At 43.2% G+C, this 13418-nt stretch overlaps 1 protein-coding gene across 1 annotated transcript; it reads left to right on the top strand.

The window, feature by feature from the left end:
• Positions 1-7075: 7075 nt before the first annotated feature.
• Positions 7076-8894, top strand: LOC109771694 (uncharacterized). Its single transcript, XM_020330392.1, has 4 exons — positions 7076-7377; positions 7440-7910; positions 8555-8590; positions 8891-8894. Exons 1-4 carry the CDS (start codon positions 7076-7078, stop codon positions 8892-8894), a joined length of 813 nt encoding a protein of 270 aa, XP_020185981.1.
• Positions 8895-13418: the final 4524 nt, after the last annotated feature.

Consider the following 13418-nt stretch of genomic DNA (forward strand, 5'->3'; position numbering starts at 1 on the left):
GTTATTTTACATGTTAACCATTTTTGAAATGCTATGCAGGGTGCAACCTTAATCAATAGCGCATGATCCATTTTTCCTTCGTTTGGGCGCTGATCCTAATTGCAAACGAACACCTCAACAAACCAGATTAAACACGAAAGAAACTAATGATAACCACGCATGCACGCATCGGCAAATCGCGCAAGAAAAAACATATTTCTCATATTATGATGAGAGACATGCCCTTTGGATTGAACAAATTCAAGCACATAGTGGACGTGTACGCACTGAGGCCATCATGAGCGATGCTGGAAAGGAGGATAAATGGCAACACGTATGGGATGCCAGGTTGAAATAAAGGACGTGAACCTATTCGGGAGTCATGATTATTGGTTTAGGAAGGTGTGGTATTTTTTCCCGTTGCAACGCACGGGCTCTTTTGCTAGTAATAATAAAGAAGCTATTGCTTCTTCCTTCCAAATTTTCATCCGTAAGTACTGAATTTCGTCCGTCCGTCCGTTCATATACCAGATTTTCGTACGTAGTAAAAATTTGTCCTTGCCGTGAGACCTGCCAGCCGCATGGGCCTCAGCCCACCCACGGGTGGCCCAGGTAAACTATGCAGTCCGAGAACCAAAAATATGGGCTATCTCTCCCTAATAATAAAGGGGCTATTGTTTCTTCCTTCTAAATTTTCGTCCGTAAGTACTGAAGACCTATAGTTCAATCGCCGAGCGCACATCCAACTCGAGTAGCTCACGGTTGTGTTAATAATAGGTTCATATCCTTTATATTATCCCACCTCGCTCCCTTCAATAAAATATGATCAACTTATATACCTTTACCTCTTGATATCAATATAAGCGGCCTAGAAAATCCGTAAAGAGTTGATCCGTCTCTGGGAGAAAATTTGTGGGATTATTATGGGACAGAATTACTGAGGGAAGGAAAAAAAGACCGGGAGACGGAGAAAATTGTGGGATTATGGAGAGAGAGATAGGGAGAAAATTGACCCGCACAAAAGATGAGATCGGAAGAAGATTGTGGGATTATGGCAAATTATTAATGGGATGGGAGACACAATTTCGGAATTGACGGGAGAGAATTAATAAGGAGATAAAGACTGGATTAAACCGGCTCATGCTGCACGCATCCAAGCCTATAAGTCTGCGTGGAATAAGGAGGAAAACTGAGCGATATAAGGGGGCAAATTAATGAGAGAAACAGAGAGCGGTTTAACGTTGATGGTTGCATGTGTCAATTGGTCAGTCTCAGAAATCACGTGTATGGAAAGTCCCAAGAAAAGAATTGCATGCGTCCGATTTGGCAAATCTCAAGAAAAGAACGTGCCAGGTACTGCACTTATCGGTTTGAAAAGTATCGAGAAAAAATTGTTTTTGTTTGGTGTTGGCCGATTTGAATCAAAGCTGGATTGGATTTGGTATTGTTTGTGTGCCCTCCACGTACTGGTATTGGAATCTTTCATAATAAACAATCTTGGACTAATATATATACACGGGTTATCACACAAACGTCAATATGCGACTGCATAATAACTCACCGGCTTCAAAACACATACATTTAGAAGTCATGGTCATAGAGTCTCATCTCGATGAAGTTGTTGTTCTAGACCAGAAAGAAGATGCCATGCTTAATGTTTCTGAAGGTGGACACGCTGGAGGTGGTATGGAGGAACAATTTCATCTAGGTAAATTTACTTCAACTAAAGTGTTGCGCATATGACATTTTTATTGTCTGACTTCGGTAACTCATTACGATGGTTAATTTGGCGATGTGATATGCTTTGTCACTATGCATCTATTTAATGCAAAATCTAATCAATTCCTTCTTTTTTAATAAATTAAACAGATTCGTACAATATAGAAAACTCTCATGCTGCCAAGAAATTTGTGTCACTATCTCCAGTCCTGGATACCAAAAAGAACAAAGAAATAAAAAAGATAGAGAGCGGTATGCACGAATGACCAATGAAGAAAAACAGGAGAAGCTAAAAAAGCGACGTCAGGCCTATCAGCGAAACAAAACAAATAAAAATTCAACTCAGTTAAAAAAAATTGCCCACAAGGGAGGAACAAAAATGCAAATATGGAGCTGGCACAAAAAACAAAAAAGTGTGCAAGAGAAAGGCAGAAATACGCAAATATGCAGCCAGAGCAAAAGAAAGCTAGAATAGCGCAAATTGCAGCTAACCGTGAATTGAAGCGCAACACACCATGCAAAGAATCAATCGCGATGATGAATCCTGCATATGTCGCAACTGAAGAGGAAGTTTGTACATCTATACGACATTAACATACACACAATAAACTCATATTTGTATGGACGGTCCACAAAGTACACAACGTTTTTATTATCATATGTAATCACTCTTATGTGTTTGTTGTCACTCGTTTGATTTTGTGTATTATTGAGATAGATGTGTATGCTAAACTTTTCCCGTTGCAACGCCCGGGCATATTTCCTAGTATTACTTAAAAGGTTTAAGCATTACACCCGGCCTCTGCATAACTAAGATGCACACAGCCAACAAAGTCCACACGACAAGCCAAAATAAAAGAAGAAGGCGAAATACAAAGATGAATATCTGTATGACACCTAAACGGTAGGAGGCCCAATCCTGAGATCATGCTGCCACCCATGTTGGGTAAAAGTATCCCTCGCCGCAGCCTCCAATCATGTACACACCTCCGTAAACAGGTCTCGATTCTCCACTCGCTGTAGAGAGGACCATAAACGAAGCGTCCCGGTACATCTGTAGATAACCTGCATAAGGGAAGTACTTTTATCATTAAAAATCTTATCATTTCTACATAGCCAAAGCGACCAAATCACGGCAAGCGCTCCCACCCTGAGAAGAATTCTAAACTTGTGATCAGTCCCATGTAACCAGTTGCCAAATATATTAGCAACACTACACAGAGGATACAAGCCAGAAGCTATCTGGATGACTGACCATATAGAACGAGCCAATTTACAATGAAAGAACAAATGTTTTATTGTCTCATCATGCAGACAAAATACACATTGCGTACTTCCATGCCAATTCCTCTTAATAAGGTTATCTTTAGTAAGAATGACTCCGCGACGAAGATACCACGCAAAGATTTTATTCTTAAGGGGTATTTTCATCTTCCAGATCTTCTTATTATTATCAACTGGCACATCTGACTGGATCAGAGCTCTATACAGCGGATTTTTGATCGATTCCTAGTGGAATCCGTCCAGCTCGATCGACCTAGCGGTCATCTTTTGTTATGTGACACATGAATCATGGTGGTAGGGCAGAGAAGAGGTATCATACAACTCCAAAATGGGAAAAATCTTTGTTTCATGTTTCACTTTTTTTTCTGGTCGTTCCTTTGTCCAACCTTTCTCGTGTGATAATCGAACACTTCAATTTACATATATTCTGAATCAATTTCACTTTTATTTACATATCAAACTTCTTATCAAAATGGAGTATAAGGTAAATCACGTGTAGAATTTAATAAACATTTATTTACACAATCATATTAATATGGGCAGGTAAATCACAAGGTATCGTATTAAATATTTATATCCCATTGCAACACACATGCATTGTCCTAATGAAATGTTAAATCTGAAATATACCATCAATTTGAATGATATATCATATCAAAGTTGAACATACACCGAGCACACATAAATCCAAGACTAAAAACGCCTGCCAACCAGGACTCTCATTCCCACACTCCCAGCAGCTAGTCTTTTCAGTGCCTCCAGCCGATGCCATCGTCGGTCTGCCTCATCTCCTGTGGCCTTAGGGCCATGGAGGCACAGTGGATCATGGTCCTTCCGGCGAAAGGGTTCCGTTTTTTCATGTTTTTTGGAGTTTTGTTACGGATTGTGTCCTGCTTAGAGAGATGAAGCGGCGACAACTCTCTGGAGATGGAATAAGGTTCTCCCCGTCTAACCCCCATCCCGCCGGTGCTCTAACATCATTAGAGGGCATGTGGAGCTTTGTCTCCGGCAGATCTAGGAAGATTCGGTCGGGGTTTGTCTTCGTTGGATGCATTTGGATTCGGTCTTCATTCAGTGTGTCTACAGGTCGGATCCTTCCAATCTACGCTTCTCTTCGTCGGCGGCGGTTGTTGATCTGGTGTGCTGGTACTATATGACCTTAGCAAGACGACTTCCCGACCGTCCATTACAACTAGGTTTGCCCGGCTCCGATAAGGGAGGGACAATGATGGCGGCACGCCTTCGGCTCACTCCAGTGCTTGTATTAATCGGTAGGTGGTCTAAGGACCTGGATGTAAATTTTGCTAGCTTCTAGTGTTCTTTTTACTAACTTGACAGTTGATGTATAGATCAAAGTTCTTGCCAAAAACACAAGTTGAGTAGAAAAAATATCATATGAATTTTATGCCAGGATAAAAGGGAAATGATCTTCATGCTAGTTGGCTACTTACGGGCACCTCCAACTGCCCCGTTCCCCAATAAATTTAACGTACTAGACGACCCGTTGCGCCAATTGGCATAGAGACTAACTCCAACCTGCAAGCTAAGCGGACTATATGAAACTTAAATGGAGGTCAAGTGAATAATTTGAAGAGATCAAGAAAAGAAGCAACTAATACAACTTAAATAATGTCCAAAACTAGACCATGTTCAATGGAGAGTGTCCAGGTAGGCCAGAAGGTTTCGTCTGAGATCACGTTGTTTCTCAACATTCTCTTGATGGCTCTAGTTTTTTCATGGCCTTCTATGATCAATTCAAGGCATCATGCCAAGTTTTTTTTGACAAATTTAGAATTTATTTTGTAGTTTTCTCGGACAAAAAAGACCGATAAATGGCCGGACGTGTAACAACTTGCATACGGCGTCGGAAATCGTTCAAACCTGGCATGGATGTCTAACATGGGCATGCCCACCTACTTGCAAAAGTTGGGGTCATTTCAAGAATCTCCAAAACTAGATCATGTTCAGCAGAGGGTGTTTGGGTAGACCAGAAGGGCCATTTGAAAGCACGTTGTTTCTCGACATCTGTCAAATGGCCCAAAAAAATTCGCTAACTTTTATGACCAATTCAAGGCATCATGACAAGTTGTTCGAGTTTTTGACAATTCTTGCATTTTCTGAAGTTTTCTCGGTGGAAAATGGACGATACGGTGTCGGAATTCGTTCAAGCCACATATGGTTGCCTCATATGTCCGTGTCAGGTAGGTGTAAGAATTTGAGGTCATTTATCCATAGTTAAAAAAATCACCAGTTCAGAGGAGTGTGCTAGACTAGCTAGATAGGTGCATCCATGAGCATGTAGTTTTTCCTAATTTGAATGCCTATGTTACTTACAATTTTATCATTATCAATCAACAAAACATTTTCTTATATCCTAACAATTTTTTGAAATTTGTCAACAATGGAATTTCAAATTGTGTATGAACTTTTTATAAACTTGAACACTTTTTTCAAAATTGTGAACAAATTGCCAACAATTGATGTTGAACCTAAATTGCAAAGCATGTACTTTTTTAAAAAAATATCTTTTTTTTGAAACGTAAGCATTTCATAAATTTGTGAACAAAAATATTAAAAAGTGGACATTTTTGAAAATTCTAAAACATTTTAAAAAATTGTATACAATATTTTATATCAAGAATTTCTTTCGTGTTGCAAATATTTAAACATGTTTCAAAAAGAATAATAAAGTTAAAAAAGAAGAAAAATGAATCAACATAAATATAGAAAATAAAAACAAAACATAGGAAAGAAAAAATATATGCTTAGGCCTTGGCCCGACTAGCCGAACACATCGCTCCCGCCAGGTGCCTGGCCTGTTAGCCAGCACAAGATTTAGCAGATTTGAAAAAAAATATCAATTTTGAAAACACATATTTACGAATTTAGCCTCAAAAAAATTAACACATGGTCTAATTTTGTTATTAACCTCTCCTGGTTCTACCACTCCAAAATCAAACAGGTTGGAAAAATAGGAAGATATCAGCATGCTCAAGTCTTCATTACCTTCACGCCATGTGGCATCATCAGCTTGAAGCTTTTTAATAAAGTACCTCTTCTTCTAAGCCAACCCAAAATCATGAAAGAAGTTTGTGTTTCGGCCACCGGTATGGAGCCAGTTAGCTCTACTCCGTGAGGGTAATATAGTTCTTCCTGCTCAAAGATTGATTCAGCTTGGATTTGAAGCTCCTTCAACTCAGCTAGACGCCTCTCCTCTTCGGCGCCTCCCAACGGTGGAGGGCTGCATGTACCGCACATCGCATGCCCTCCCATGCGTCTTCACCTCTAGGTGAACTCATCCCATTGGAAAACCATGTCCTCTAGTCCGCATTGGGGAAAGCTTCCACCATATATGTGCATTGGACGAGCATTGTAACCACTTTTCTCATGTGAGTTCAGAACCGATGATCGTTGATGTAGATCACGAAGATAGTTCCACGACAAATGTTTGTCTTATTGCATCACCAAGGAAAAAACATAGACAAATGTTTACCCTCCCAGCTAGATCTAGTCTCCGCATAGAAGCTCATGGACCACCACTAGGTCCCTCGACAATTACATCCAAGAAATTCTTCATTGCGCCATCTACTTTTATACTGTACATGCTTTAGTTTTTTATAAGAACACGCCATCATATACTACTATTTCAGTATTAGCACAACAGTAGTTTTGTTTTGAGGTGACAACAGTAGTTTTCTTTTTTGTTGAGAAATCAACAGTAGTAGTATAGGAGTACAACAAATCGGAATCCCAACTGCCCGTCAAAAAACACCTAGTTATTACACATCTAATTCACTCAATCAAGCATATGAAGAAAAAGAAAAAGAAAAAAGAAAATACCCACACGAATCTCCGCGTAAGATCAATGACTTAGGACTTAGATGTGCAATATTTATGGCACATCTAGATGTGCTTTAGCAAAACTGAAAAACAAAAATTGGAATCCCGGTCGGGAATTGGATCGCCTGTGAGAAGCCCAGCCCGCTCTCGCTGCCATTCCGGCCCACACAAGCCAGGGAACGAAGGCCACGTCTCCCTCGTCTCCGCCTATGCCTCAAACTTTTCTCCTCCAAAACCCTCGCCTCCACAGACAATGACGCCCCCGCCGGCGGCGGCACCATCGCTGCCTGACGAGATTCTAGAGGAGATATTCCTCCGCCTCCCGCCGGACGAGCCTGCGTGCCTCGTGCGCTCCTCCCTCGCTAACAAGCTTTGGCTCGGCCTCCTCTCCAGCCCTGCCTTCCTCGGGCGCTACCGCGAGTTCCATGGAGCTCCTCCCATGCTGGGCTTCCTTCATACCTGGCTGGAGGGTTGCGAACCGGAGGAGAAATATCCCGTCCCCCACTTCACCTCCACCACGAATTCGCCGCGCGCATTCCTCATGTCGACGACTGGGTGCACCTGAACTACGCTGCCTGGGACTGCCGCCATGGCCGCGTTCTCCTTGGGGATGACAGGCCGGTACCAATGGCGCTCGTCGTTTGGGACCCCATGACGGGCTGCCGGAGGGAGATGAACTTGCCGGACGTGGTGTACAACAACTACGGGGCTGCGGTGCTCTGCGCTGCGACCGGCTGTGACCACCGTGCGTGTCACGCAGCCCCCTTCCAGGTGGTCTTTGTCGGCCTGAACTTGACTGAAGAAGGTGAATGTGTTGCCCACGCGTGGCTGTCCTTGCCGGAGACGAGTGACTGGAGCAAGCCGTGCCTTGGTCTTCATCTGGCAGCTGATGCATTCATCGAGCCAATGCCCCCTGTCCTTGTTAAAGAAGCACTTCACTTCATGCTTGAGTATGATGATGATGATAGTGTAGCAATTCTCAAGTATGACTTGAGCTCTAATTCCTTATCGCTCATTGATGCGCCAATTATGGGGTCTGACGTTGCTGGTGCCACCATGCTCATGGCGATGACAGATGGCAGTTTAGGGTATGCACTTGTGGTTGGGTTAATGCTCTACCTATGGTCAAGACAGATGGATTCCAGCAGAGTTGCGCCATGGGGTCCATGTACAAATATCAATCTTGGGAAGCTTCTCCCCATCCAAAATCACAAGAAAAGACTTAGACTGGTTGGATCCGGGGAAGCCAGTGATATCGTTTTCGTGACCACAGACCTGGGCATCTACGAAATTAATGTCAAGTCGCAGCAGTGGAAGAGTCTATGGAAGAGAGAGAAATTTTGTGCTTTGATTCCGTTCATGAGTTTTTACAATCCACAAGGTATAGTATAGTTGTATCTATAATTCTTTACGTCCTTTTTTGTGATCTGGGGACAACTGTTAAGTAATACTACTCTGTAGAAGTTAGTGGAGCATACAAAACAATTAATCTCTAATCGGATATGAAGTTACATTTCAAATGTTCCTGGTCAAACTCTTGGTAACTACAACTAATTATGCTTACTTAATTGACGATTTATACTGTACCCCCTCCGTCCCAAAATAAGTGTCTCAACTTTGTACTAGCTCTAGTACAAATTTATACTAATCTCAAGACACTTATTTTGGGACGGAGGGAGTATCATGTTATACCTGTTTTGTAATAATCACACTGACAAATATATGTTTGCAGAAAGGGCGATTCTCAGTCAAACGGCACACTCACAAGGTATGGTTAAATAAGCTTAATGGCAGGAGGCCACTCTCATCAACAAGAAAGATGACAAGCTTGGAGGCGGTGGACATGGGTCTTATGATGAATTATGTCACTATTCGGTAGCACTTTTGGTGCAGTGGTGCTTGTTGAATTCCTGATATTGTTCTTGGCTAAGCTTGATAGTTTCTCCATGTCGTTGGCGTGCGTTAGTGGATGAATGGATAATCTTGTAATGAACCTAGCTCCAATTCTTGCAGCTGCAATAGGGACCATGTGCTCCGTTTTCTATTTTGGTTGAAAATGCATCTGCAGATAGTAACATTGTTTTACCATTTTGAAAACTCTACGATTTGCTCCCCCAACTCTCTAAATTCATCTCTTAAAAGAGTTACCTTTGAACTTTCATGAGTTGATATTGATGACATGCCTAGAGCTACTGGTTTGTCTTTCCCTAGAGAAGTATAGATGGTGATGGTTTCTTCATGTTGTCTCACTCACTGATATGCCTTAATTACTTTAGTGAATTTAGTTAGTGTTTTTTTAGCAGAGCAATGTTACTGACGAGTATAAATGTAAACTGAATCTTGAGCTATAAGATATGGTGCTCTATTGCTGCCTGAAGATCTTGTAAGCTTTTATTTTGCTTTAGTAACTCCACAAAACTGCATAAAGATCTTGAGAAGTCAGGTTATTTGTTGCATATTTTTGGCCTACAACGCATATACTAGTAGACTGCAATGTCCGTGTAGTGAGATGAAGATGTTCATATGTTTGGTCAGAGTGCAATGCTACAGTGATCATTGTACGTGTTTTTCATGTATTATAATTCCCGGTTTGATTTCACAGAATTTCCTTCTTAGATAAGAACTTCTACTCAAAATCATGAACACACATTTATCCCTGTTTATTTTTACCTAAAATACACGGAAGAGGCATGGTTCTGTTCCAAATGTCTGATAGCTAGTTAATCTAATTCATCCTTCATGGGAAAAATGAATTGCTTTTTGAGTTAGCTGTTTTCTGCATTGACCCGATATTTGCTTGCTCTTTTTTTTTTGAAAATCGATATTTGCTTGCTCTGTTGGGTATATCCGAGGCTTCTGTAAGATATCATGTCCATTATGACATAGTGCTACTGGTGCATTTCTTCAAGTTCATAGTTCATATCACGCACATCGACAATGGTTGATTATGCTGACAGGCAGGGTGCTCGATATGGATTTGCTTTACCCAAGCTCGTTTGGACAGTTTAGAAAATCTGAGAACCATGAAGTTTCAAATTGTTCTAAAAAGAACCGCTCGTGTACATAGGGTAGTTTAGCATTTATGCAATTTTTTGTGATAAAATATGCTAACTTGTTTTTTCAACAAAATGTATATACATGATTTTTGTCGAGAATTTTGACTTTTGAGAGTAAGAGTGGTATTTTTTTCGTGTCGTTCGTAAGGGTGAGATTCTACATTTTTTTCGTGTCATTCGTAAGGGTGAGATTCTACATGTATCTGCATGCAGTACAATTTAAAGAACTGTATAGCTTGTTCTCCTGGCTTCAGTCCGGTCTCTAAAATCCTCTTCCGGAGGAGGTTCGGATGATCGGCAGAGTATGAGGGCTTGTACTGAGCTAGGATTTTCTGATGATCAGGAGATGATGATGGCTTGTGCATGGTTTGCTTATAAATCATAATTATCCTTGTGAGCTGAAGTATTGAACTAGTACTACATGTCAAGTGTGGTTATTAGGGCATCTCCAACAGCGACCCGTAAATTTCCTTCCGCATCCGTTCGTGGAAAGGAGGGGACCAGTCCACAGGCACGGATGCGGGAGGCCGCCATTCAATGCTGCCCGCGTACATTTCAAACACTTTTTCAACAAATCATGAAATTCATGCAAACACAGTGGATTTCATATAAACCGAACAAAATTCATTACATTTAGGATATATTTTAACTAAAATAACTAAAACTATATGCACGGCTAGCTACGCGGAGCTCCACTCCCACGACACGGATACACTATACTAGTCTATGGCCGGCCGCGGCGGATCCCTTTGTCTTCCTCATGTCCGGCAGCTCGCTTATCGGACTGCCGTGAGCCCCAGAGGTATATTCTTCTCTTGTATCTTCCGTATGCCCTGCTACGCTGCTCATCGGAGTGGCAAAGGGGGTGCATCAGCCAGAGAAGATTGGGGGCTCCGCATCCGTGAAGCCAAGGCAGGGGTCAATGGTGGTTTACGCTGAACCGGGCAGGACACCGGCCGTATACGCACGCGTCGCCTCGGTGGTGGCCTTCATGGAACCCATGTTCTACTTTCCCTCGATGACCTCAGCGCGGTGGCCTCTGTGTTCTACTTTCCCTTGATGCCCTCAGCGGGGTGCGGAGGTGTTAGACGGAGCGTCGCCGACCTTCACCGGCTGGCTGCGGTCACAGACACATTGACGGCGGATGGCGCGAGCAGCAGCAACACTGGAGGACCGGTGTGACACGGTAACGTCCACGGCAGCCATGATGCTTTTGCCATCGTGGTCCACTGTGTGTCGGCCTGTAACAACACGCCACTCCATGGCGAGCTAGCTTGGAGTGGCGAGTCGCGGAAGGACGCACCGGCTTGGAGCTTCTGCATCCGCGAGCTGGTCTGCCGTCGCCTGGACTGTCGACAGAGGTGGAGCAGAGAGTTGTCTGGCCCGTATCCGGCGGGCTCGGTGGGCCACCCTGGCAGCTTGTACACCGGAGAACTCGTCTTCCTGCTCGCCGGATGCCATGAAGCTTGTGGGGAAAATGGTGTGCAAGGAGGAGATGGGAGCAAAGTGTGGTGTGATTTTTGCCCGGTGTCTGGCATCATTTAAATAGCGGGGTACGGCCGGAGCCAAACAGTGTTGTGTTTAATGACGGGCGACTCGTGAACCTATGTGTGGCCAGAGTAGATTTCTCAACACACGCTCGGATTTTAATGAAGGAAGGCGGACAGTTCGTGCATGTTTGAATGCGGCGAGGAGGCGTGCATCATCGGACGAGCAGCAGGTGGTGCTCTCTCGGCCAACGCAATGTTTCAATGCCGGCAGTGAGAACCGCAATAATGTTCTGAAACTTGGAAATCGCCAATATATTCTCCCAGTCCCCGCGAATGACCGACTTTGGAGACCCGCCGACACACGCTTTGGGGAATTGATTGATTGCTGTGAGCAGCAGGCCCACTCGCACGGCTTTGATACTCCTGTTTTTTACTCAATTTATTAGGTACTCCGAACTTAGTCTATACTACTAGAACGCCCGTGCACTGCCATGGGTCTTTTAATTATTATTTTTCTAATTGCACTTCTGGATAGTGTGCATATCAAATTTCATAGGTACGTATTTTTTCGATTGCACTTATAAATATAATGCATGTAAATTTTGTATGTATAAAAAAGGTAGTCTGTAACAATTAAAAAGTAATTTAAATCAACTTCACTTGCAATTTGACTTGACAATGTATACCTAGAGAGAAATGATTCAATAATTATATGTTACAACCTAAGATCTATTTGGTGCACTTAAAATATTTCCGTACAAGGTCTTGTCTGTAGCTTCATTTGCACGGTACTTTAGCAAGTATAATAAGCAAATCAGTTTGGTTAGCGCACATCTATATTTTGCCACAAGTATTGCACATTTGAGTCCGGTGTCATTGATCTTACGTGGAATTCGTGTGGGTAATTAATTTTTCTTTTTATAATGTTTGATTGAGTCACTCAGATGTGTAATAGATGTGCCCTAGACAGACCCTAAACGAATTATTTCTCAACTCATAAACATCCTAGACAAGCAATATATGTAATTAGCATGAAGATTTCATGTGGGAAATAATATTGCTCATGCGTTGCAATGGGGCATACATTAGTTTGGTTGTTCGACTTTAATAAGTTAACATGTACCTATAGATTTCCCATGCACATATATGTAGTCTACCTTTTTTTAATTAATATATCACTCGACATCTTCTTTCTTCATGAACTATCTCCGCAACCCTACCCCATGTTCGTTACCTCAGTTAGTGAAAGATCCGGCTCGGAATCCCCCCTTTCACCTCCATGAACACACACTTTAAATTTCAAACACGTCACGGTGCACTTTCAACACGTGAAGTCATTCGTTGGGTCGATTGAGTAGCGCTGCGAGATGCATACACATGGCTAGTTCTGTAATAAGAAAGTATTTCTCTAGCCGCCTCCTCCTATCCTCCTCCCCAAGAAAGAGGGTTTCTCTGCCTCCTGCCGGCATTGTCGGCGGTCCGCCTCGTCACCGGTGGCCTTAGGGCCATGGGGGCGGTGGATCCTGTTGGGGAACGTAGTAATAATTCAAAATTTTCCTACGTGTCACCAAGATCAATCTAGGAGATGCTAGCAACGAGAGAGAGGGAGTGCATCTTCATACCCTTGAAGATCGCTAAGCGGAAGCGTTACAAGAACGCGGTTGATGGAGTCGTACTCGCGGCGATTCAAATCGCGGAAGATCCGATCTAGCGCCGAACGGACGGCGCCTCCGCGTTCAACACACTTACAGCCCGGGGACGTCTCCTCCTTCTTGATCCAGCAAGGGGAGAGGAGAAGTTGAGGGAGAACTCCAGCAGCACGACGGCGTGGTGGCAATGGAGCTCGTGGTTCTCCGGCAGAGCTTCGCTAAGCACTACGGAGGGGGAGGAGGAGTTGGAGGAGGAGAGGGCTGCGCCAAGGGAAGGGTTGTGGCTGCCCTCCCACCCCCTCACTATATATAGGGGGAAGGGGAGAGGGGGCCGGCCCCTCTAGATGGATCTAGAGGAGGAGTCGGCGGCCAGGGGAAACCCTAGATGGGTTTGGGCGCCC

This window comes from Aegilops tauschii, chromosome 5 (genome assembly GCF_002575655.3).
Source record: "Aegilops tauschii subsp. strangulata cultivar AL8/78 chromosome 5, Aet v6.0, whole genome shotgun sequence".
NCBI lineage: Eukaryota > Viridiplantae > Streptophyta > Magnoliopsida > Poales > Poaceae > Aegilops > Aegilops tauschii.

Excerpts from the sequence above, each read along its gene's own strand:
- LOC109771694 (XM_020330392.1), top strand. The coding sequence starts at position 7,076 with ATGACGCCCCCGCCGGCGGCGGCACCATCGCTGCCTGACGAGATTCTA. Across the intron at positions 7,378-7,439 it reads TTCCTCATGTCGACGACTGG|GCCGGTACCAATGGCGCTCG; the intron begins GTGCACCTGAAC and ends TGGGGATGACAG. Across the intron at positions 7,911-8,554 it reads ATGACAGATGGCAGTTTAGG|AAAGGGCGATTCTCAGTCAA; the intron begins GTATGCACTTGT and ends ATATGTTTGCAG.